General features: G+C 44.3%; 1 protein-coding gene across 6 annotated transcripts in view; it reads right to left on the bottom strand.

The window, feature by feature from the left end:
- Nucleotides 1–1,539: 1,539 nt before the first annotated feature.
- LOC105909428 (1-phosphatidylinositol 4,5-bisphosphate phosphodiesterase beta-4) overlaps nucleotides 1,540–25,630 on the bottom strand; it is a 30,037-nt gene continuing 5,946 nt past the window's right edge. For 2 of the 6 annotated variants that reach the window (XM_031579729.2, XM_031579728.2), the window contains exons 6-38: nucleotides 24,956–25,035; nucleotides 23,949–24,002; nucleotides 23,676–23,757; nucleotides 23,224–23,324; nucleotides 22,839–22,896; nucleotides 22,173–22,281; nucleotides 21,661–21,871; nucleotides 19,279–19,372; nucleotides 18,847–18,926; nucleotides 18,652–18,736; nucleotides 18,463–18,562; nucleotides 18,096–18,185; nucleotides 17,331–17,419; nucleotides 17,040–17,099; nucleotides 16,770–16,911; nucleotides 16,498–16,582; nucleotides 15,983–16,107; nucleotides 13,917–13,968; nucleotides 13,119–13,221; nucleotides 12,876–13,040; nucleotides 12,185–12,389; nucleotides 11,668–11,756; nucleotides 10,974–11,127; nucleotides 10,740–10,792; nucleotides 8,130–8,195; nucleotides 6,782–6,897; nucleotides 6,537–6,612; nucleotides 6,233–6,408; nucleotides 4,556–4,657; nucleotides 4,319–4,376; nucleotides 4,018–4,104; nucleotides 3,813–3,849; nucleotides 1,540–2,507 (exon numbers count right to left, since the gene is read on the bottom strand). In XM_031579729.2, the coding sequence (XP_031435589.1) occupies nucleotides 2,452–2,507; nucleotides 3,813–3,849; nucleotides 4,018–4,104; nucleotides 4,319–4,376; nucleotides 4,556–4,657; nucleotides 6,233–6,408; nucleotides 6,537–6,612; nucleotides 6,782–6,897; nucleotides 8,130–8,195; nucleotides 10,740–10,792; nucleotides 10,974–11,127; nucleotides 11,668–11,756; nucleotides 12,185–12,389; nucleotides 12,876–13,040; nucleotides 13,119–13,221; nucleotides 13,917–13,968; nucleotides 15,983–16,107; nucleotides 16,498–16,582; nucleotides 16,770–16,911; nucleotides 17,040–17,099; nucleotides 17,331–17,419; nucleotides 18,096–18,185; nucleotides 18,463–18,562; nucleotides 18,652–18,736; nucleotides 18,847–18,926; nucleotides 19,279–19,372; nucleotides 21,661–21,871; nucleotides 22,173–22,281; nucleotides 22,839–22,896; nucleotides 23,224–23,324; nucleotides 23,676–23,757; nucleotides 23,949–24,002; nucleotides 24,956–25,035 (3,240 nt within the window). In that variant the 3' untranslated portion in view covers nucleotides 1,540–2,451. The remainder of the gene's footprint in view (nucleotides 2,508–3,812; nucleotides 3,850–4,017; nucleotides 4,105–4,318; nucleotides 4,377–4,555; nucleotides 4,658–6,232; nucleotides 6,409–6,536; nucleotides 6,613–6,781; nucleotides 6,898–8,129; nucleotides 8,196–10,739; nucleotides 10,793–10,973; nucleotides 11,128–11,667; nucleotides 11,757–12,184; nucleotides 12,390–12,875; nucleotides 13,041–13,118; nucleotides 13,222–13,916; nucleotides 13,969–15,982; nucleotides 16,108–16,497; nucleotides 16,583–16,769; nucleotides 16,912–17,039; nucleotides 17,100–17,330; nucleotides 17,420–18,095; nucleotides 18,186–18,462; nucleotides 18,563–18,651; nucleotides 18,737–18,846; nucleotides 18,927–19,278; nucleotides 19,373–21,660; nucleotides 21,872–22,172; nucleotides 22,282–22,838; nucleotides 22,897–23,223; nucleotides 23,325–23,675; nucleotides 23,758–23,948; nucleotides 24,003–24,955; nucleotides 25,036–25,630) is intronic. The other 4 variants (XM_012838055.3, XM_031579730.2, XM_031579733.2 and 1 more) reach the window with 4 other exon arrangements.

The raw sequence follows: 25,630 nt of genomic DNA on the forward strand, positions 1-25,630 counted from the left end.
TATGCATGCATGCATGCTAGGACTTTAAATGTTACAGGCTTCAGAAACAGGATTTGGAAAAAATGACAACTGTACTGACAGCCGTCTTTCAACATTGCACTCCACTCCATGCCATGCCATGTTTATCAATGTTTATCGAATATAATAAGAGCCAATTTGTGCCCAGCTATATCATAAGGGTAAAACTAAATGTTATGGCATATTAATGAAGAAAGCAATTAAATGCTTAAAGACATGCACATGTACTTTTAAATATTCACCATTTGAAATAGGTTTGTTCTGAAAAGAAGTAAAAGGGAAAATAAAGTATGTTTAAAAGCAACACATGGCTACATTTGCTCACATTTCCTAAAGTTCCATTTGGCTTGCTCCACAAAATGGCCGCCAACAGCCAATGAAAAAATTCAGCAACCAATACATATCTGTTTGAATGGTCAATCTATATGAACTTTTGTAGGCTCATTCATGATGGCATATAGAAGGTATTTACAAATCAGCCTTAAGATGTTGCTACAACAAGCTACAACATGTTTTCCTCTGTTCTTCTGACATAGATCTTCAGAATTAATTTTGTCTTTAAATCATAAGGTAACATTTACAAAATTCAAATTGTCCTCTTTCACCTGTTGAAGCGATCAAATCATTCAACCTTTTGTTACTTGGGGCAGATGCACAACTGCTTGGATCGCTGCTTGCTGCTATATTTAAACTTATAATTATTATATTGTATACCCCTGTTCTGTGTCCTATATTTAAACTTATAATTATTATATTGTATACCCCTGTTCTGTGTCCTATATTTAAACTTATAATTATTATATTGTATACCCCTGCCCTGTGTCCTATATTTAAACTTATAATTATTATATTGTATACCCCTGTCCTGTGTCCTATATTTAAACTTATAATTATTATATTGTATACCCCTGCCCTGTGTCCTATATTTAAACTTATAATTATTATATTGTATACCCCTGTCCTGTGTCCTATATTTAAACTTATAATTATTATATTGTATACCCCTGTCCTGTGTCCCGGTCTCGATACTCATAGGCCTATATGTTTCATTTACTCTACATTTAGTAACAACTAATAATCCTATGTTTCAGATAAATATGCATATTTTTCAAAACTTTGCAAATAAATGCCAGGTACAGTTATAAAATGAAGCTCATACTATTGCTTATGTGTACATGTAAAGTTTACAAAATGCTCAAATTTAGAACATAACTCACAGGTACTGCTTGACACCCTATCAGTGTACAGCCGCCACATTCACAAACAATAATTCCTTCCATTAAACTCAGAATAAGATATACAACAACCTTTTTTAGTCTACTGTCACCAGAGATGGAATCTCTCAGCATAACACACTTTTCTAGGAACGGAAAATGTCTTGTATTTTGACTTACTTCTTGTTCATTCTCTGACTTGATGTGATGTCATATTACGTGGCATTTTACCATGGTATATTATATGGTGTGTCTAGTTTGTGTTGGCCTTATTTTACATTTAAAAAGCCATTTTCACCCATTTCCATTTTAAATGTACAAGCCCAGTTTAATGTCAGACATAATGATGCTGGAGGTACAGTGTAATGCCATACTTTCTACAGCTATACGTACCTTGGCATTATAAAACAGTGTTGTAATAGCTGACATCAAAGTACCGGATTATACAGACCATGGACAGAATACCAAGATGGCATGTGAATACAAAGTGCATGCCAACAGTGCTTTTAAATTAGAACACTATTTTCCCAGGTTAACAATGACAAATCACATTATGAAACCTACACAACACAGATAAAATATGTTTACAACCCAAAACAGGCAAAATATGCATTAGAGTTTACTTATAGAGTTAAGTTTACTATAAATGTGTTTTTGTTCAAACTGGGCTCCTTCCTAAAAAAAAATAAACATCATAAAATCAGCTGTAGTAGTAGGTTCATAGAAACAAAACAGAACAAAATGTGCATCAGTCTTTGAAATGTACTAAAAGCATTTACATTTGAACACAAACCTGCAAGGGTTTTTGAATGCCAAAGCGGCAGAGAGGCTCAATTCTGGGCGGGTAGTTCAGTAAAGTAGGTTTGATCTGTTGAAACGCCATTGGAACTCAAGAGCCTTTGATGGCCTACCTCACTCCCTCAACCATTATAAATGTGTCACCATTAGCAATGAAAGTGAGAGTCATTCATTAGCGGGCCCACTTCTAATGGCTGTGTTCACCGGTTCATATCCAGACATGAAAAGTAAATATAACACAGGTAACAAGGTGGCATTTTGATAACAAAATAACATGTGTTCTCATAAAAACATAATAAATACATGTAATTAGATTAGTAAGTGAGATTAAACCAAATCAATGAATATTACAAAATCTCTCTCTCTCTGATTTGTACTGTAAAAAAACTGCCTCCTTCATTATGTTTGACTCCTTGTTGCATCACTGTGGCTTGCCTGTTGTCTTTCCTCTTTCCTCTCTCTCTGCATCTTGTTGCCCTGTTGACAGAAGATCAAGAAAGGCTATGGATACACTTGCACAGAAATAACATATCCTAAAATCCATCCGACATGACTCCCATCTCTTATAACATTTACTCTTGGCTTTAAGGAGAAGGAAACTACAGCACAGAGCCCACTTTGTTCTCCAGAGTGGATTGGGTTTGTGGAGACTGAATTCTTGACCTTGGACATGCTAGCACCTCAGACTACTGATTGAGCTCCTGGAGCACACAAACAAGAGCTAGCACAGTGGCTCTGTCTCAAGTGGAAGGAGGGAGACAAGAATGGAAAATGTCAGTTCCACACGCCAACATTCCCCTCAGTGGCAGAGGAGCTGATACACGTTCAGGTCAGCACCGTTTCAGCTGAGCTCAGCGGCTAATGCAGGGAGGCAACTCCACAAACACACCCTAGCTAGTGCCTCCTGAGACCCTCGCTCTCTCCCTCTCACACTCTCATTCTCTCTCTCTCACTCTCTCTCTCTGCCTTGCTCTCGCCTCTCTCACACTCTCATTCTCTCTCTCTCTCTCACTCTCTCTCTCTCATTCTCTTACTCTCTCTCTCTCATTCTCTCTCTCTCACACACACTCTCATTCTCTCTCTCTCTCTCTCTCTCTCTCTCTCCCTCTCTCTCTCTCTCTCTGACGGGCAAGAATGTACAATATCACATTAGCAAGGCGGGCGTATCTGGTGGGCACTGTGAACATATTTCAATAGGGTTTCATCACAGGGGTTTAAAATGCATGACATAGACATAGACACAGACTGCAGAGCCGAAGGCCTTATAGCACACAACGGAGTAGTCACAGAATAGCATTTCAGAGTATGAGAAAAGAGTTGGGTGAAGTTCTGTTTGTGCATTATTTAGGTGTGTATGCTTTCTCCTTGGAGAAATATCTGATTATTAAGCTATTTATTCAGCTCCTCTGAATTCTCTTTTTCTTCCACTGCTGCAACACCTACCAGCGCACATGAAACATTCATGAAGGTGGTTTTCACTTTCTCTCTCTCTCTTTTTCTTTGTCCATCCATCTGTCTATCTCTCTCTCTTTCTCTCTCATTAAAGAACATCCATTGGTAGAGCAGCTCTTGCCATCATGAAGCCTTTCAGCTGGTGAAATAAACAGATCACCCTGGGGAACTCTGCAAGCTTCCTCACGTCACTTTAGACTGATGTCTGCAGCAACACTTCACAGGCATAATCCACCTTGCTGCTACATACTGGAGGAGCCAATGAAACAATCATGAGTCAAGAGACATGTTGAGTTAATTTGAGCGGGGCGAGGAACAGACGAAACTTACCTTCACTGTGATACTTTGAGTGATGTGAGCGCAAAAGCTGAAAAGGGAGGGGGGGGGGGGGGAGAGGAGATTGTCCTTGAATTGGAAATGGGGTTTATGTCTTGGCACATGGTAGCAAATGACAAGTGATGGAGATGCACCGCAGCTGAAAAGACTGCCATGCCTAAGTGCTTTTTTCTGACTTGGAGGGCGTGCATGCCGGTACCTGCTCAATGCACTTCTCCAGCTTGTCCTGCTGTTCACGCTGGGCTTTCTGGAGCTGCTCCGTCTCCTCTGACTGCTTCATGTAGAGCTGTCGGCAACATTGGGGCTGTTATGTCACGGAGCTCGCCAATACACACACAGTACATGTACGCAGACAGACACAAATATACAGACAGACACACACAGACAAACTCACACACACACACAGAGACACACACACACACACACACACACACACACAGAGACACACACACACACACACACACACACACACACACATACACTTCTCACAATGAGATTACCCTTTTTCTCTCCTCCAGGAACTTTTTTGTGTTGCAGCTGTTCAGCTCCCGCACCCTCCTGTCACAGGAGAGGAGAACAATTTCACAGCAGGACACCCTGGACACTACTCTTGTATTCTTTATGTTCTACAGGGCCGCCATACTACAGAGGTCTACCCAACAGTAAGTGGGAAGGATTTGAAGGACAAAACAGCATGACAATCCAAAAGGAATTGTTTAAAAGGGAAATTCTCCTACCTTTCTCTCTCGGCTTTGTTTTTGATACTTTTATCTTGACTGATAGCTTTGCCGCTCTCCATGGAGGATTTGGCCTGCTTGGCTCGAACCTCTTTACCATGCCTTTGGAAAGTCACAAAAATGAGCTCTTTTGTTTAAAGATTCCTACAATATTAAAATATCAGTGTCACAATTCCAATGAGATCCTGGTCCGATCTCCATCATTGCTGTAATAAATAAGTAAATGACGACCATAATTCTGCTTTAATTTAGACTCCCTGAGGGGTTGGGTGGTAACACATTTGTATCGATAAAGAATTTAATCTGAAATTATACTTCACATGCATCTCAAGGATCTGGGCTTTAATGAGTCATTCATAGGTTTCAAAGATATAGCTCAATTACCCATGTCCAGACCTCGTTTTCAAATTCCATTTCATTTTAGCATGTTTAAAATGAAATAATCGGTTCTATATGACAGATGACGAGAAATATGCTGAGAGGAGGTAAAAACTCAGTTTAACTGGCTATAAACATTACCAGCATAATGAATTACAATCTTAAATCAAACAGCAGCCATTCTGATTTAATAGCCAGTGAATATGAATGTCCGTCGCTAAGAGCATGGTCTCGTCTAGATCTAGTTGTTGTTTTCAGCTGAAGAAAAGCAAGAGGCAGGACTAGAAAGAATCCCTTGAGCTTGAATGCAGACCTGGAGGCTATCACTGGGAAGATGTAAAAGGAAGGTTGCAAGGCCATTACTTTTTTTTTCAAATCAATTGAAGACATCACTGTGGATCGGGGGAGAATTTGAGGTTGCCAGAAATCACACTTGCATTGCATGGGTAATACATTTAGGAACTTCTAAAACTTTCCTCTTGATACTGTAACTCCACAAGAGAGCCCACTATTCATCAAGCAGAGAATCAAAGGCTACCAGCAGTCTGAAAATGGAACAGTCAAAAACTTTTCTCTAGATGACTTGTTGAATATAAAATATATAACATGATATACTCTTGCTCTGATGTTTTGTTATGGATTAGGTTCACACTAATACATAAAACCTGACACAAGCCATGTGGATGAACAGACAATGCACTGATTGGGCAGAGTGATGAAACCAGGCTTTGAATAATGCCCAGAATGAAGCTTCAACACAGACTGAGTGAGCTTGCAGTGTGCAAGTACTACTGCACTGAAAACAGAACGCACTGGGAAAGTAAAGGCACCATCTATATGAGGGTAATGTCCTTTGAACTTGTCTAGTTTTTGATCCAAATCCACCAAATATTATGTGCTGGAAAATATTTGGGGTTTGACTGCAATGACCAGATTGTATCTCAGATTGAATCCGATTGTAGCTCACCTGGTAGAGTGAGGTGTTAACAAGCACACACACTGACGGCAGAAACTATACTGTAAGTGACTTGAATAAAGGTGTTTGCTAAATGAATACACATAGATGAGATCGAGTTTCATTCCCACACATAAACAGCAACCGTTTGCTGCAAGCAGACTGGAAGCAACCTTTTAGGGGGTACAGGGACATTTACTTGGTGCACACTTGTTCAAACAATGCAATCTAAAGCATCAATCGCACCATGGGTTGGGTTTAATGGAAGCAGACATATGTGAACACTATGAGCCTATGAGAAAGCCCAGGTTATGGCCCATGAGAGCAGTGATCGTGAGCCTCACTGGTTGTGGATGAGCTGCAGCTGCTGGCGGTGCTGCTGCTGGAGGGACGCTAACAGAGCCTTCAGGAGCTCACACTGCTGCAGCACGTGCTGGTCCCGCAGCGCCTGGCTCTCCGCGCCGTGACCACCGATCAGCCCCGACCACTCGCCACACTGCTGGGACACCAGCTCGTTCACCTGAGGAGCGTGGAGGTAAAGGGGGGGCAAATGAGTTTCACTTTCAGCCTGTTCTGCTCACTGTTTTCCTACATGGTAGTAATGTATTCTATCTGATGTCTCTGAAGGGAAGGACTGCCCCCACATACCTTTTCTTTGTGCTCCGCGCTTACGGTCTGGAGTTTGAAGTCTGTCTCCATCTTCAGATGGGAACTGTTCTTTTCACTGCAATAGATCATTTAAAGGACTGAGCGAACACATGGCTGGAGAAACGCTGGCCTCCACCGCATTAGTCTCGCTGTTGACGTGCTTTTGTCTGACGTTCATTAGATTTCTCACTAATTGCACTGAAACGGCTCCAGATGACTCACAGCAAAGTCACAATACATCATACCTCGCTTTCTTAACGGCTTTTTCCAGCTGTTTCTCCAGAGTCCCCTTCTCCTTGTTGTGCTGACTTACAATTCTGTCCACTTGTGTGCTGTGAGTCCTCTGCATCACCAGCTGCTCCTGCAACACACACAGGAACACAAACACAACCTGCTCATGAAAACACACACAGGAACACAACCTGCTCATGAAACACACACAGGAACACAAACACAACCTGCTCATGAAACACACACACAGGAACACAACCTGCTCATGAAACACACACACAGGAACACAACCTGCTCATGAAACACGCACAGGAACACAACCTGGTCATGAAACACACACAGGAACACAACCTGCTCATGAAACACACACAGGCACACAACCTGGTCATGAAACACACACAGGAACACAACCTGCTCATGAAACACACACAGGAACACAACCTACTCATGAAACAAACACACACACAACCTGCTCATGAAACACACACACAGGAACACAAACACAACCTGCTCATGAAACACACACAGGAACACAACCTGCTCATGAAACACACACAGGAACACAACCTGCTCATGAAACACGCACAGGAACACAACCTGCTCATGAAACACGCACAGGAACACAACCTGCTCATGAAACACACACAGGAACACAACCTGCTCATGAAACACACACAGCACACAACCTGCTCATGAAACACACACACAGGTTGCTCCTAAAACACACACAGGAACACAACCTGCTCATGAAACACACACACAAGAACACAAACACAACCTGGTCTGAAACACACACAGGAACACAACCTGGTCATGAAACACACACACAGAAACACAAACACAACCTGCTCATGAAACACACACAGGAACACAAACACAACCTGCTCATGAAACACACACACACAACCTGCTCCTGAAACACACACACACACACAACCTGCTCCTGAAACACACACAGGAACACAACCTGCTCATGAAACACACACACAGGAACACAAACACAACCTGCTCATGAAACACACACAGGAACACAACCTGCTCATGAAACACACACACAACCTGCTCATGAAACACACACAGGAACACAACCTGCTCATGAAACACACACACAACCTGTTCATGAAACACACACAGGAACACAACCTGGTCTGAAACACACACAGGAACACAACCTGGTCATGAAACACACACACAGGAACACGAACACAACCTGCTCATGGTTTTACCTAGTTCTGTCAATTCGGAGAATATTTGGCAGAAAACACCGCCTGACACCACCATAAAAAAAACCAAAATGCATAAGGTGAGAAAAAGAACACCTATTCAGGAGAAAACGGTGCTTGAAGCATGACCTTTCTTTACCTTTGCATGTTTCTTCTTTAAGGCACTAAGCCCCCGCTGCTGCTCCTTCACCAGTTTGAGGTAGGTCTGTCAGAGGAAGAAAACACTTGAGCACTCGAGCACTGAGTGATGACTTGTGTAGTCTGAATGGCTGGGTAACAGGAAGAAAATAACATAGAATAATAAAAGCAGGGGCCTCTCCATGTGCCTGCTTCATTTGGAGGGATGGAATGGGATAGGCTGGTGGAGCCTCCATCCAGCATTTGGCCAAGCTTAATGGTCTTCAGGCTGAGGACGATTTCTGAATGCTTCACTTGGCTGGAAGAGTGAACCATTTTGCGCAATGGCGCAATTTTCATGTTCTCTCATGTGTTGAGCATGATTGTATACCTGTCTTTGAAAGATTTCACATAAATACTGCATTTTACTATAGTCATTTTCAGCCAGCATACAAGAGACGTACACATGGAGATCAATGAAGCTTTTAGCTGCTGAACTGAGTGACTGGGCTCAGGCTGCTCGAGCGCTGATGTTACTGGGCACAGGCTGCTCGAAGTGCTCCAGAGGGCTGATGTTACTGGGCACAGGCTGCTCGAAGTGCTCCAGAGCGCTGATGTTACTGGGCACAGGCTGCCAGAGGGCTGATGTTACTGGGCACAGGCTGCTCGAAGTGCTTCAGAGGGCTGATGTTACTGGGCACAGGCTGCTCGAAGTGCTTCAGAGGGCTGATGTTACTGGGCACAGGCTGCTCGAAGTGCTTCAGAGGGCTGATGTTACTGGGAACAGGCTGCTCGAAGTGCTCCAGAGGGCTGATGTTACTGGGCACAGGCTGCTCGAAGTGCTTCAGAGGGCTGATGTTACTGGGCACAGGCTGCTCGAAGTGCTCCAGAGGGCTGATGTTACTGGGCACAGGCTGCTCGAAGTGCTCCAGAGGGCTGATGTTACTGGGCACAGGCTGCTCGAAGTGCTCCAGAGGGCTGATGTTACTGGGCACAGGCTGCTCGAAGTGCTGATGTTACTGGGCACAGGCTGCTCGAAGTGCTCCAGAGCGCTGATGTTACTGGGCACAGGCTGCTCGAAGTGCTGATGTTACTGGGCACAGGCTGCTCGAAGTGCTCCAGAGCGCTGATGTTACTGGGCACAGGCTGCTCGAAGTGCTTCAGAGGGCTGATGTTACTGGGCACAGGCTGCTCGAAGTGCTCCAGAGGGCTGATGTTACTGGGCACAGGCTGCTCGAAGTGCTGATGTTACTGGGCACAGGCTGCTCGAAGTGCTCCAGAGCGCTGATGTTACTGGGCACAGGCTGCTCGAAGTGCTGATGTTACTGGGCACAGGCTGCTCGAAGTGCTCCAGAGCGCTGATGTTACTGGGCACAGGCTGCTCGAAGTGCTCCAGAGGGCTGATGTTACTGGGCACAGGCTGCTCGAAGTGCTCCAGAGCGCTGATGTTACTGGGCACAGGCTGCTCGAAGTGCTGATGTTACTGGGCACAGGCTGCTCGAAGTGCTCCAGAGCGCTGATGTTACTGGGCACAGGCTGCCAGAGGGCTGATGTTACTGGGCACAGGCTGCTCGAAGTGCTCCAGAGGGCTGATGTTACTGGGCACAGGCTGCTCGAAGTGCTCCAGAGCGCTGATGTTACTGGGCACAGGCTGCTCGAAGTGCTTCAGAGCGCTGATGTTGATTGTTAGCTACTTGACTGGAGCTCATGCCTGCAATCAGCCCAGTCGGTCAGCCCAGTCGGTCAGCCTGATTGGTCAGCCTGATGCCAGTACCTCATTGTTTCCTGCGAGTGGCTCAGTCCATCAATGGAACACTGATAGTTATGGCAGTTGTGGCAGCCATTTGTTGAGCAATACTGCACCAGAAGTCATATATAATTCACTGACTAAAATGGGAACCAAAAACATTTTTACAAGAGCCATCACTGTCCGATGCACTGGGGGAAGAAGTGCACCCCCTACTGGCTCTCAGAGGTCTTATCACGTCACTAGTGGGGAGTGTGACCTCTGGGGTTTGCCATCTGAACAGTGACTCAGACCTGTCCTGTTTAGCCCCAGTCATCCCCTTTACCCAGAACGTAGTATGAGCTACCGCAAGTCAAATGTTGCATTAACAGCTCTGGTCTTACAAAGGATGAAAAATTGGGGTCTTTTTGATCTTTGAAATAAGAAGCTTACAGAGCAATGCAGTAATACGATAATTTACTTGCAAATACTTAGTCTGTAAGGGATGTTCACCACATATGACCTCTTGCTCTAGGAAATGATTAGATGAACCACAAGGTGCTGGTGATTTAGTCATCCAAATGTCTTGGTGAAAGTAAAGAAAAACGAAAAAGCAAAGGAATGTCCAGAGAGAAATCCGCTTTGAAGCACAAAACATTGTGCGTTTCATCTTTGGAAGCTTTCAGTGAAGTCAACCAGTCATTCTGAGGTGTCCTTTTAGCCTGGCTGTGCATGGCTGAATTTAAATCCCCCCCCCCCCCCCCCCACCCCCCACCCCACCCCACCCCCAGTCATTCAGACTGTGTGCACAGCTTCAGTTAGGTACTGACGGTGCCGATTGACTTTGAACACAGCCAGGTTTCTACTTCAGTGCTGAACATGAACACCTCCTGGAGCGCGCCTCACCTTCGTCTGCTTCAAGTCATCCACACTCACGGGATGCACCAGCAGGGCTGTATCTAAGAGAGAGGGAAATCACAAATACTCAAAATCCCAAGTTGAAAAGGAGATCACAGTAAGCTACACATTTACCCCTTCACCTCAGGATAGGCCTGGTGGGAAAGATGTCAAAAGGCAGGTTAAAAGGCATTGGCATTATTTGTCATTAGTAAATGCTTGAAGCCCGTTCCTGTTACGTACCCGTTGCTGCTGAGGAGCCGGCGGGCTGCTGTCCTGCCGTGGAGGTGTGCCTGAGCTCGGGGCTCCCACACGGGCTGACGCTGGCCTTCACCTGGCTCACCTTCCGCTTTTTATCGCTCTTGGAGCTGTCGCTCAGCACATCCACGATGTCACACTGGGCAAACAATCAAATAAATCACAGTGAACAAGCAGGGAGCGCACGGCGGTACAATTACACGCTGTCATCACAGAGCCGTGAGTTAAGTTCTCCTGAGATGACCTCATGGGATGCTGGGGTTATTTTGGGCTCAGATGGAGAGAGGGCAGAGTGATCACACGACAACGTGACTGGAGATGTATGACGGAGGCCTGATGGGCCGTTGGTCATGGTCAGAGGAAAGGGCTCAATCAACCTAGTGCCATCAGTAAATCAGAAGCAAGCAGCAAGGTACAAATAATAACATGAAACGTAAGTCAGAAAGCATAGCAGCAGGCTGATCAAAAGATGTTGAGAAATCCTCAATCACACGTCAGTATGTTATGATGAACACTCCTATCACTGGGTCTGAGTGGAGTCATTCTGCTGGTGAAGACGCTATCAAGAGAGACACACCTCTTCTATGCCCATTCTGCTGGTGAAGACGCTATCAAGAGAGACACTCACCTCCTCTATGCCCATTCTACTGGTAAAGACGCTATCAAGAGAGACACTCACCTCCTCTATGCCCATGGCCTTCATCTGGTCCACCCTCTTCTCAGTGACGGATAAGAACCTCTTTGGGTCAGACAACGCATCCACAATGGCTGCAAGACACAAATTATTATTCTCATACATTTTGATGCTAAGAGGCAAGGCTACACCGGGTAAGACAGGGTATTACAACAACAAAAGAATCCTTGACAGCAACAGAATAGACAGAACAGATTTGCCCCATTTCTAAACATATACTCGGGTTTCCCTTTACACATTCAGTGATGGGCTCAACTCTGACCACAAACAGCAACATCAACCAGATTTACACACACACACACACACACACACACACACACACACACACACACACACACACACTAACACACACACACACACACACACACACACACACACACAATAAGAGATTATGGAGCTTTCCTTAAGGAGGAGGAAGAAGAAAACATGAGAGGAAGCTCTCTGAATTGAGGTCGAAACATGGTGCTGTGGGATAAACAGGATGCGAAGGCAATCTTCTCACCCCCAAAGCCATCGGGCACATATGTTTTGAGGACGATGTTGCAGAAGACAGTGGGCAGTGAGAGCGGCTTGTTGCCCTCGTTCCTCAGGGAGATGTGTCTGTACCCTGCCTGCAACCCGTCCAGGGGGAGAATCCTTTGGCCAATCAGCTTATTGTTGTCATCATACACAGCTATTCTCAGAACAGCCAGGTCTGGTAGGATAACCTGAGGGGAGACCGCATGCGCATATACATGGGTATTTTACGCACATGTGTGTGTGAGAGAGAGACAGAGTGTGAGTGTGTGTGTGTGAGAGAGAGATAGTGTGCGTGTGAGTGTGAGTGTGACTGTGAGTGTGTGTGTGTGCGTGAGTGACAGAGAAAAAAAGAGAGAGAGAAGAGAGAGAGAGAGATAAAGTGTGTTTGTGTGTGTGTATGAGAGAGAGATAGTGTGAGTGTGAATGTGTGTGTGTGAGAGAGATAAAGTGTGTTTGTGTGTGTGTGTGAGAGAGAGATAGTGTGTGAGTGTTCGGGGAGTTATGTGTGAAAGAAAGAGAAAGACAGAGAATGAATACAAGATGACATGTAAGCACAAGACAGAACGTCCTCATGGCTAAGAAAAGCACCATGAAGCAGAACTGCACCCGTGTGGGCGTGGGGATTAATCTCAACATATACATAGTGACACCATAGTGAGTTTCCATACGCCTACCTTTCTGAACTCAAAAGGTTCAGAGTTGTAAAGTGGATTGAGCCCATTATTCATCACCATCTTGGTTCTGAATTCTTTCCTGATGGTGTCTGTGGGCAGCCCGTACATGTCCACCTCCACGTACGTCCCGATCTTCTTGTCGGACAAAAACTGACCGGAGAAAACCTTCAGAGGAGAAAAAAACACAGAATGGCGGAGGCTGCTATCCACACCTGCCTAAAGTTACCACAGAGAGTGACTCACCTGAACACTGCACATGGCCGCTATCACACCATCAACTGGGGTCTCGGAGAAGGGATCGAACATCCGATCGGGCCGCTGCATGAAGTCGGGCTTCAGCAGGTACCTGCAGGAGAGCAGATTGGACAGCCGGGCCGGGCCAATGTCAAAACAGGCATTTGCATTTGTTTCTGTTCAGAGCATGTGACAGCAGAAGGAGGCTACAATTCATTATTAAAGCCATTATCTCCTGTACCCTCAACTCAACGACCCATTTAATGAAGTCTCCCTTGTCCAATATTCAATATACACGCAAGGGAACATCACACTAATAGATGTGGCATGGGTGCAGCCTTGATGAATGCACTGATTAATATGTGGGAGTTTTTTTCTCAGTGTCACGGGGCAGCGATTATGCACAGCTCCACTTCACAGCTAGCGATTGGCGCTTCCTTATTCAACAAGAGGGAATTTCCTCTGCCAACTGTTCAATACAAGCAGCCGGGCTGGCATAGCAATGCATTAGGGCCAAGCGCCAGCACATCAAAAGACAATGGCCATGTGTGTGTGTGTGTGTGTGACAGAGAGAGAGAGAGAGATCGAGAGAGAGAGAGTGCTTTCCTTTTTGTCTGTGAGTAAACTTGACAAGAGAGCAGGGTTCTTGAAGGGATCTCCTGTGACGAGGTTTACATGCTTGCGCAACCACTGTTTGACATTCACGTGGTAGCCAAATGCCAAAACAGCACCACGGCTCCACTTTTATGATGCCAGAGCAGAGGATGCAGCAGAGATGGAATGTGTCTGACGTGGAGGTCTCCTCACCCGCATGAGCCGTTGTATTCAAACTTGCCCTGGTTCAGCTGCATGGACAGATCTCCAAACAGAAACAGAAGAGTTATGAGTCACGGGGTCAGACTGGGTTCAGTCGGACAGAGAGATGCAGTCAGTAAATCAAGACATAAATAAATACATGAGTAAAGTGATCTAAATTAAATTACTGGGCTGTAAATTACTGTGTAATTTAATTGGCAAAGGTAATTGTGCTATTGTGGGCCAGATGATATTGAGCTACATCAAATATTTAGTTTAAAGCTGCAGTACATGATGGCTTCAGAGTTCATGCTGACAGTTCACCACAAAACCTTTGGCAGGTGGGGATTCTTATCTCTTAGGACATTCTCTCACTGATTAAAGCAGCCACACAATGTGGTCCTTTTAGTTACTGATTACAGAGCGTTCAAATGTGTAAGACTACATTCTTTCTGTATGTATTTTAATTATAGCTTTAAAATGTAATGTTATTTGTGTTTCAGCAGCTTTAATGTCTTTCTTACACATGTGACACAAAGGCATAAACTGAGACTGCCTCCAATGAGGATAATTTACAACTCACACTTTGATTTGACAGAGTGTGTTTTCATTCATGTGCCTATTTGAGCCTCTGTACACAATGCGCCATGATTTGAGAGCAGTTGTTGTTGTTACACTAGGTCTCTATTGCTCGTAGCTTGATTGTTCGTCGCTTTGGATAAAAGCGTCTGCTAAATGACTGAATGTCTAAATGTTATGGCTAGCGGTAACACCAGGTGTTATCAATATACTTGCATCATGCGTGAAACACTGCTGCAGTGTAAGAATCGAGCTGAATGTGGTGAACTAATCAGAAGTAATTAGCCCTGGTGCCGGTGCCAAGCTCAACTCACACAGACGGCGGCACGGATGCAGTAACCATGGCAATATATAAAAAAATGTGGAAAGAGCATTGGGTGAGTGTGATTAGACTTGCAAAGTTTCCTCTCTGTTCAGTTCAGGATCAAGAACAGAGGCATGGTCCCTATCTGGTTAGCCTTAGGGAGACTCCAGACCTATTTCTGACATTCTGTTGTCCATGGATAGGCTGTGACAGCAGCTTATGACATTTTCCCCTGAGTCTTAGTTCAATACAACTACAATGTACATGTTACCTGTGCTGCGTCGATGCTTGAGTGAATGATGATTATTAGAGCTCAGTCCTGAACGTGAATAAAAGCCTTTCACATCGATTTGATTTCCATTATTTGTCATGGAACTCATCATCGAGCCTCTGACCTGACACCTGACTGACCTGGGGTCAGTGTGTGCTTCATCTTAAATGACGCTAATCTTCATTCACGATGAACATGAAGACACTAGTTCTGCTTGGGTGTTAATGACTGCAGCCGTCATGTTACCACTGTCAAGTTTTTGATTCCTTAGTTGACGTATGAGGCTTAACTGTGTTGTTTTTCTTGATAGTAAACCACTCCTTAAACCTGACAGTCTCTCACAGACAAATCAAAATGACTGACAAATCAATGCCTCTGTGTAACTTGGACAGAATAAATTCTAAACAACAGATGGACGAGCTGATGTTTGTGAGTGAGCACGCTGTCACAGCCTGTTCATGGACTTCATGGACATCTCTGAACTGACGGAAGTTTCTAGGCCAAACATTGGAGCAGTATACCCCTGAGAGTTCCTGTGCATTATAAATACTCTCCCTATATCCTGGAAACACTACATGTAAAATGCTAATAGAGTGTATGTTCTAGGCACACCTTATCCTACTGAAATCCACCATCTGTGGAAGTGTGAAAATGCGTGCCTGTGTGTCTGTATGTGTGTCTGCGAATGTGTGTATGTGTGTTGGTGATTGATGTTTTGGCTTCAAGGACTATGTTCTGGGGACAAAATAGCACTTTTTGACGCAGCATCTGTTTCCTGGCATAGGGGCTGAATGTACATGTGTTTGTGTTTGTGATGGTGCATGTGTGTGTGTGTGTGTGTGTGTGTGTGTCTGTGTGTGTGTGTGTGTATGCATACGGAGATAGGGCTGTTTTGGCGAGAGGCCACATAAGAGTTAGCATTACCTGGGGTCTGGAAGTTCAGAGCCACCATCTGGCAGCCGGCGTTCCAGAAGATCTGAGGCATGTAATTACTGGAGTCTACTCGGCCCCCTTTGGGATACAGGCGACTCATCTGCCGCTTGTTGTAGCTATGTGTTTCATTCAGGACACAACAGAAAAAAAACAGGACATGGAGTTTGGGGGGATTGGGGTAGAATCTAAGGGTTATTTTTGGATCAAAGGTCTTTGCCCCCGACTACCATAGCCCCCCTCTGCCCTATACGCTTCAAGGCCTGTTCAGAAGGCCATGAACATTTCTGCTTTCTTTTGCTGCTTTTGATTCACCCCTTCCCTTGTGCCTTTTAACAGTGAAAAAAAGACCCATGTTCACAGAGCTCCATTTTCAAGCATGATCAGTCATACTTTCCCAAAAGTGATCTCTCTGTTGGTTTCGCCTCCTCTCAAGCCCCTCTTTGTGATGGATAGACCAGGCTTATGGTGCCTGCGTGCGGCAAAGCTCACAGCTAAAAAAAGGATACTTCACAAACTCAATGGCACTCGTCTTCAGCAGTCCCAGGCCAACCGTTTCGTTGAATGAGGACATGTTGTGATGGATGTTGTTGTCTGTGACAGGTAAAGGCGGAGACAGATAGACAGCCGCAATGCATCCATATGGTTGCCACCGACAAATACAATTGAACAGAGCTGTCACAACATTAAAGCGCCATATGGCCAGAAAGTTTGCTGTTAAGTGAACCAAAACATAAGCCATCTTTCATGTGCGTAACAAAGTGGGCCTTAATATACACACCCTCAGCTACTTCAAAGCCCAGAAACTTCACAGCCTGGGCATAATTGACGATCGATGAGAGGTAGGGGTGGACGTTGGTTGTGGCTGCAACATAGTGGTAGCTGTTGATGAGCTCCTGGACATCCATGTTTGCCTCCCCAACCTTTAAAGAACCACAGCGCCATGCTTTCAGTTCTCACACGTCATTCAACTGTATTCATATTCATACACAGGAGCGTTAGGAGCATGGAACAAGTCCACCTCAAAAAAAAAAGTGAAAAAGCCTACAACCTTCTTGCCATTTTCTTGATAGGGGGCTTCTGATATCTCAACTTCATCCTGTGTCATTTTCTGACAGAGTCAAAGAAAACTTTATTTCAATGGCAGGTGTATTTCAATTGGCAATGAAGAATTCTTAAAAAACTCCACAGTGGAGATTCAACATCTCCAGTTAGCGGTTCACCTCATGCACCTTCCAGTGGGAGGCCATTCTCCCGGCACCGGCGAGGCCATTGTAGCATATCATTCAGTGAGATGAGATGTGAATAATTCATGCGGGTGAGGGTGAAACATCTCTCTTACCCTGCCGCTCTCCTCCTCCTCCGGCCCGCTCGGCTCACTGGAGCAGAACGCCTCCCCCAGCTGCAGCTCCGGGTGCGCCTCGTCCACCTCTACGGGAGCAGGTAGGAGGAAATGGACACGCTTTCAAAGGACTGAAGATTTCTTTATTTTCAATGGGGTGAACTGTTTTAAATAGGTGCACGTGTGCGCTCGTGAATGTGTGTGTGTGTGTGTGTGTGTGTGTGTGTGTGTGTGTGTGTGTGTTTGTGTGTGTGTGTGTGTTTTTGTGTGTGGGGGTGTTTGTGTGTGTAGATGTGTGTGTGTGTGTGTGTGGTGTGAAACTGAATTTATTGTCCAGGTGAAAAGTGTCGCTTGACAAAAATGAATAGTGTCTGGCGAAGGCTCAGCACCTGTGGGCTTTCATAATGTGTCGCTGATGACAAACTGGCTCAGAACAGAACATATAATTTCTATGGCAACTCAGCCACCTAGCTAACTAACAAGGCGATGAGGTCTGTGGCGCACTAGCAGACACAAAGTCTGTCTCTTACGTAATTTTTTGTCAAACAACAATTGTCACCTGGACTGTAAATTGGCCTTGAGAGAAAGAGAGAGACAGAATATACATACATGTGTAGGAATGTGTGTACTTGTCTGGAGAAAAACTCTCTTCTACAAAGCAACTGAACATTCACCTCATGCAGCTTCCTAATCAAAACTCCAGAGAAATAGGAGAGACAAAAACACTAGCTAGCACATCTCAGCATTATCTGCTTTGCTTCTCACCGTTAAACGCTTCTCCTTCATTCTCCTCCGCACTAGGAAAGCTGCTCAGTTCACCTGCTTCCATGTGCCTCTTAAAATCCTCCAGCTCCTCTGCACACAAGCACAGTCGCACAAACACATGCAAACACACATTTACAAGCACCACCACACAAACACATGCAAACACACATTTACAAGCACCACCACACAAACACATGCAAACACACATTGACTTTATGCTTCATGTACTGTTCTGCATTGCAGAGAAGCAACAAAACAAAGCCTTCTTTTGAAGACGTAATCAATCCTTCTACATGAAAGCACTTGCGATGACAGTGTTTCACTCTGTTTGAGGCCAGATTCATTTTCACATGATCATTAAACTCACTCTGCTCAGCCTCTGGTTTCATTCTTCGGTTCTTAATTAGGATTTTCCTTCTGAGGTCACGGGGAGAGGGCAGAGGGCGCCCGGGCTCCATCTCAGAAGCCAGAGAAAACATCCAGCTTGATTAGAATCAGACGCGCATGCAAAAGAAAACATTTGATGGGGAGCATTCATAAGTGAATAAAGACTTACTGGAAAGCCTTCTAGTGCCTCCCGGAGCAACAAATCCCCAAAAATGTCTTCACAATATCGGGCCAACTTGTACTGCTGAGGCTTGCTGGAAACACACAAAGTGACACAGTGATGTTCATCATATAATACAGATAAGAGGCATACACACTGACCAGGCAGGTCTATGAATGTGTTCCCAAATTAACCAACACATACGAGCAGTGGTTCTCAAAGGACAGAATCACAGGGTACTCAGATGTCACAAAGGCAGTTTCCTTGATGGCCTGAATAGCATCCTAGAAAAAGAGAGAGAAACTAAATATGTGTTTCAGTGGCACACTATCAGTCATTAGAAATCTCATGAGAGTATTTATTATAAAATTGGAGCTAGTGATTTAATCAACACTCAATAACATGATCACAGTTCTCAAGGTAGCTGGTAATCAAGAGGAAAGAGATGAAAAGCAGAGCCTGAGCAAGGTAATAAGAGTAATTACTCTGGCACAGTTATTCAGATTTTCTACAGCTTCAATGCTCAAACCTGTCCAAATATGAAGGTGCCGTGAACTATTCTATTTGAAGAAGAGTTGTGAATGAAAGCATTTCAAGTCGAATGTTATATAGGGCTTTGAGTGTAAGGCTATTCACCTTGAAGAGGATATCTGTGCACATGGCCTTCCCATGAGTAATGATGGGCTCCTGGTCCTCACCTTTGCCATCCCAGCAGTCTAGCTCCACACACCTGAAGACAGACAGAGAGACACATCATCCACACACATTACACAGACAATATCACACACCTGCAGACAGACAGACAGACATATCATCCACACACATTAGACAGACATTATCACACACCTGCAGACAGACAGACACATCATCCACACACATTACACAGACAATATCACACACCTGCAGACAGACAGACAGACATATCATCCACACACATTACACAGACATTATCACACACCTGCAGACAGACAGACACATCATCCACAAACATTAGGCAGACATTATCACACACCTGCAGACAGACAGACACATCATCCACAAACATTAGGCAGACATTATCACACACCTGCAGACAGACACATCATCCACACACATTAGACAGACATTATCACACACCTGCAGACAGACATATCATCCACACACATTACACAGACATTATCACACACCTGCAGACAGACAGACACATCATCCACACACATTAGACAGACATTATCACACACCTGCAGACAGACAGACACATCATCCACACACATTAGACAGACATTATCACACACCTGCAGACAGACAGACACATCATCCACACACATTACACAGACATTATCACACACCTGCAGACAGACAGACATATCATCCACACACATTACACAGACATTATCACACACCTGCAGACAGACAGACACATCATCCACACACATTAGACAGACATTATCACACACCTGCAGACAGACAGACACATCATCCACACACATTACACAGACATTATCACACACCTGCAGACAGACAGACATATCATCCACACACATTACACAGACATTATCACACACCTGCAGACAGACAGACATATCATCCACACACATTACACAGACATTATCACACACCTGCAGACAGACAGACAGACACATCATCCACACACATTAGACAGACATTATCACACACCTGCAGACAGACAGACAGACAGACAGACATATCATCCACACACATTACACAGACATTGTCACACACCTGCAGACAGACAGACAGACACATCATCCACACACATTAGACAGACATTATCACACACCTGCAGACAGACAGACACATCATCCACACACATTACACAGACATTATCACACACCTGCAGACAGACACATCATCCACACACATTACACAGACATTATATCAGACACATTATTATATAAACATTATACAGACATTATATTAGTCCTATAAACTGGAAATGTATGCCCCTTTCCTCCAGTGTTTGATTTATATAGTCATATACATAAAATACTATTAATATTCAGACAACTGAATTAATGTATGTTGTTCATTATGTTACTGACTATTTCATGCTTAAATGGCTGAGATAATTCAATCCATGATGCTCAGCCACAACCATGACATAATCAATGGAATTTCATTTCTAGTAATCGTTGGAGGCAATCAGGTGTCCTCTTATGTGGGCTATCATGTGACATCTAAATCTACCTACTGTCAATACAGTTTGTTACAGTCATCAGCCTCAGAAATCACCACCAAACTGCGCTTCAGACAACAGCTCAAATACATGCTTCACAGAGTACAAAGTGCAGACACATGCCTACATCAATTGCTGACTTCGTCAATCAGGCTTTCACGACAGAACTGGTGTACAGAAACCACTACTGAAGAAGAAACGTAAGCGTGAGATTTGCTCAGGCAAAGAAACAGACACTAGGTATTAGACCAGTGGAGATGTGTCCTTCAGTCAGTCAGTACTCCTAATCCGTGTACATATGTGATGCTCGGCTCCAACTGCTGTGTGCTCGTGGGGACAGATGTTGTGTGCAGGTGATGTCTAGACTTTCTACAAAAATAACACAGCCATGTTTCAGGCAATGCTGCAAAGGAGAATGTGTATTAGTGATGCTTCTGGCAAGGCCAAATAAACATAAGTGGCATATGTGTACAATATTTACCAACAATGCTGCACAAAAACATTGCCAACCCTATTCTTGTTAGCCATAGGCTGTGTGAACTTGTTCTTCTCTCCATTCCTCCTTAAGTGAAAACTAGGTCTGAGCTGTGTTGAGCTGTGTTGAGCTCCTTAAGTGTAAACTAGGTCTGAGCTGTGTTGAGCTGTGTTGAGCTCCTTAAGTGTAAACTAGGTCTGAGCTGTGTTGAGCTGTGTTGAGCTCCTTAAGTGTAAACTAGGTCTGAGCTGTGTTGAGCTGTGTTGAGCTCCTTAAGTGTAAACTAGGTCTGAGCTGTGTTGAGCTCCTTAAGTGTAAACTAGGTCTGAGCTGTGTTGAGCTGGAGTGCCCCCCAGCCAAAGCCTACCTGCAGCCTGACAGGAGCACCTGACGGTAAATCTCCACAGACGACTTCCCCCCGAACTGGCGGCCTGTCAGGTAGGTGTTGTGCGAGGAGCTGATGAAATAGTGGGCCAGGGGATGGTCCATGTCCTGGTAGAGCTCCAGGCGATCCTGGTAGACGGGGGCGTTCTCATCTGACATCAGGTAGCGGCAGAAGCCGTCGCTCGACATCAAGCCTGCGGGCGGCCCACCAGATGAATGGAAATTGAGACATCTTGTCTCCAAAGGTAAAATGTACAAAACAGCTGCAGACTGCTATTCATAGTGCTAGAGATTAGATCCATCAGTTTGAGATGTTTCATACATTTTTTCTCTGCAGAGTTCTGTAATCCAGTGATGGACAAAGCAAGTCTTTCTATGAGTCACCACCAGATGGAGGTACATTGTCAGAAATGTTGTTCAGCCTCACCATACAAGTGGCATGTTGCACCCTACAATTTGAATGCGCTGCATATAAGACCTTCCCATTCTGTTTACCTTTTCTTTTCAGCTTCTCATCTGGCTCATACTGCTCTGCTATCTGTAAGGCTCGCTTGAAGTCGTAGATAGGAAAGAGAATCTCATTGAGCCGTGGATCTCGCTGATTCTATAGAGAAATGATGTAGAGTCTCAGGGAACTTCTGCTCTCAGTGCACCGCGTTCTCTTTCAGAACAGATTACCATGTAGTCAGCAATCAAGCATGTGTGAATCACAAACCAGTTGGGATTCTGCCACATTGCAACTCCAATTCATTTCACTGTCATCAGATTAGCGGGAGTGAAGTAAAAGTCATCGCCAGTGGCAACAGAGAATGTTAGAACATGTTAAGTGGCAGTGATTTTTTTTGATGCAAGTGCATAGACATTCACAGCACATTCAGGTGCTTCTCAGATCCCTGCTGTTAATTCAGTGCGACACACATGGGATGGCCGACAAGTCAATGCCAGCTGAAGAGATATCAAGGCAAGACAACAGGAGCAAGGAGCTACACCAGGTAACCTCCCAACCCTCTTAGGTAAAGTGGGACTAGAGCGTAGAGAGGGAGGGTAGGTCACATGGGGGTGAAGGGTGAGGGACAGGGAAGCAGTTGGGTTAGCAGGTGATTAGTTGGGTGGCATGAAGCTGGGGCAAAAGAACACTAATGAAATAAAAAAAAGGCTTACTTCATTTAAAAAGCAGACTAACTGGTCTACGTTTAAATAATCACTTTTGCCACCATTTCTGAAAAAGAGAAGTTAAAGAACTGAAAACATGTCTGCAGGATATTTGTCCTTCAAAATGATACTTCACAATCCTGACCTTGCAATGGCTTAAAAGGTGAGCCACATACCTACCGGTAGTTTAATGGTTAATATTCAAACAATTTATGGAAGGTTAGGCTCTTTGAGGAAGTTAGCATGGCATGACCATGAGAAGGTACCGCGGATTGGTTTTCTAAATTATTCTTCTCAAGGTTAAAATGTTAATACAGACTGCCTAGTTACAGCCAGAGGTTTGATGAAACTTTAAACCCAAACGTGTGTGTGTTCTACTGATGCATATACTCACATCTTCTTGAAGAGTTCCTCAATGTCAATTCTGGGACAGATCTTTTGTGTGAGTGCATAAAACTTGTCAAATGTAAACACCAAGTGGTCAATTTCATCATTCTGTAGGAGCGAAAAATCATGTGTTCAAGTATACTGAATGCAGTTCAGAATCAAGGTGCATTAAAAAGCATTATAGAGTTTCAGTCGAAAGCTAGAGATTTACCAACCCAAAAAAGCGTTTACAAACCTTGCAAACACTACCAACAGCCCAGCTGCGCTGATAAAAGCTTGTCAACATGCTAACTGGTGTTTTGTCGTGCTGTGAATGCTTTTCTTATATTTGGTTTCTTAATCACAGAACTACATAGTGCATAGCCTGGACAACTAGTGGGAACGGCAGATGTGTCTATCTGTCCTTAATATGTCCATATTCCTTCAACATTAAACCCATTCCATAAGTGCAATATTTACCTTTCCACTGGGTAGACCTAAGTCCTTCAGTGCTTGGAAGATTCCTTTTTCAGTTTTGCCTGAGGCAAAGGTTCTTGTAATACTGTGAATATTAAAAAAGGTAAATAAGTTACATTATTGGCCTCAGGGAATATACTCTGTGCTGCAAATAGGCAAATAATGGTCCTGTAGCAAAACCTAGGCGAGAAAACCATCTGAACCCCACCCAGTATATTCAGACAAGACAGATTACCCCTAAACAGCAATACCTGACAATGAGAACGCATGCTGTACCTTCTCACTGGAATCTTTCCATTCACATTTGTAAGAAATGACAGCCTCATCCAACTGGGAAGGAAAAGTAAAGAAATGTCAGAGGGTTTTAATCATGTAACACACACACACACACACACACACACACAGACACACACACACACACACACACACACACACACACACACACACACACACACACACACACACACACACACACACACACACACACACACACACACAAACACAAACACATCCACAAACACACAAGCAAAATCTATATGTGCTGAAAACTGACAGTTAATTTATATACGGTGCAATCGTGATGGGCTAGGTCTATCCTAGGATGCTCTGTGCTGTGGTTTGACACTGACCACGACTCCAGCCACCCTCCCTGAGCTAATCTGCTCTTACAGCTTTTCTCATAACACATGATTGATGAACCTTGATGACACCGGATGATTGAACCTTCTACAAAGCAGATATTTCTCTGACTAAACCCTCTCCATTTTGCTCTATGAACTATATATATTCCTTGGTATGCACTTTACATGCTAGTGTGGTGCTTGATCAGTTTATCATTATTACATCAAAATCACATTGGGGCAGTACAAATTACTTAGACGGTGCTTCTGAAATGGACTATTTGAAATATATGTCAGGAACAGTGTAGCTGGGTCTGCACATACCACATAGTCTACCTTACATTCATCCTGCATCACTTCTAGAAAACACTGCTGTTGACAGGGTCTCTGTTATGTATATTATATTATTATATTCAACTGTGTCATTTTGCCAACATATCAGCTCATTTACAGTGCCTGTAATGAATGTGTACATGTTTAAACAGTGAACACTCTCAGAGTTGATTTAACACAAGTGAATGTAAGCTTCATCTCTACAAATATATTGAGCAATTTCGTCCATCATCACCATTACTCTAGGACTCAGCACAAGGACGTGGCTGAGGTGACTCATTGGCCAGGGGAGATGTTTGCTCACGCTAGTCGTGCTACTCGTTCACTCACTGTTTCCTCAGGCAGGTCATGGGGCACACGTTGTTGGCCCTGAAGTTGTGAATCAGTGACCTCAAGCCCTCTGTCCACTGCTGCAACAACACACACACACAATTGCACAGGGATGGTCAATGCATGATCCAAATTCACTTCAAAGGAATGCACAGCACACACATGCCTCACGCACATTTGGGGCTGAACACTGCAAACTTTGATTGCTTGAGGTTATATTAGGATATGAACGATACGGATTTTTTTCAGCAGGCTGTTGACCACATGCTAAGCTCTGCTTTCCAGGTGTCGTATCACTGAGGCACGATGGTATTTCATGAATTAGCAGGCTGGGAAACTGGGGGATGATATGCACCATCCTGTCTTTAACTCTCAAACAAACTGACATCTTCAACTGATGCATCTCTGCAGTGGGCTTTCCCCACTCTGGGATATTCCACTTAAGTGCTTCTCTAGAAGGCTATTTTTACACACACACGCAGGGGCACTGGAGACAAGTAAGAGCCATTCCGAGGTGAATGACCTCTTCAGTACATCCAAGATGAGCCTCTCTTTCTTCCTGGGTGGGACAGTAATGCATTAACCACATGTTTCCAGAGCAACACAAAATGGAAAAATCTTGACAAAACTAAACAAAAATTCAAGCAGTACGTGACAGAGCAGCTGTCCACTGTC

This window comes from Clupea harengus, chromosome 14 (genome assembly GCF_900700415.2).
Source record: "Clupea harengus chromosome 14, Ch_v2.0.2, whole genome shotgun sequence".
Lineage (NCBI taxonomy): Eukaryota > Metazoa > Chordata > Actinopteri > Clupeiformes > Clupeidae > Clupea > Clupea harengus.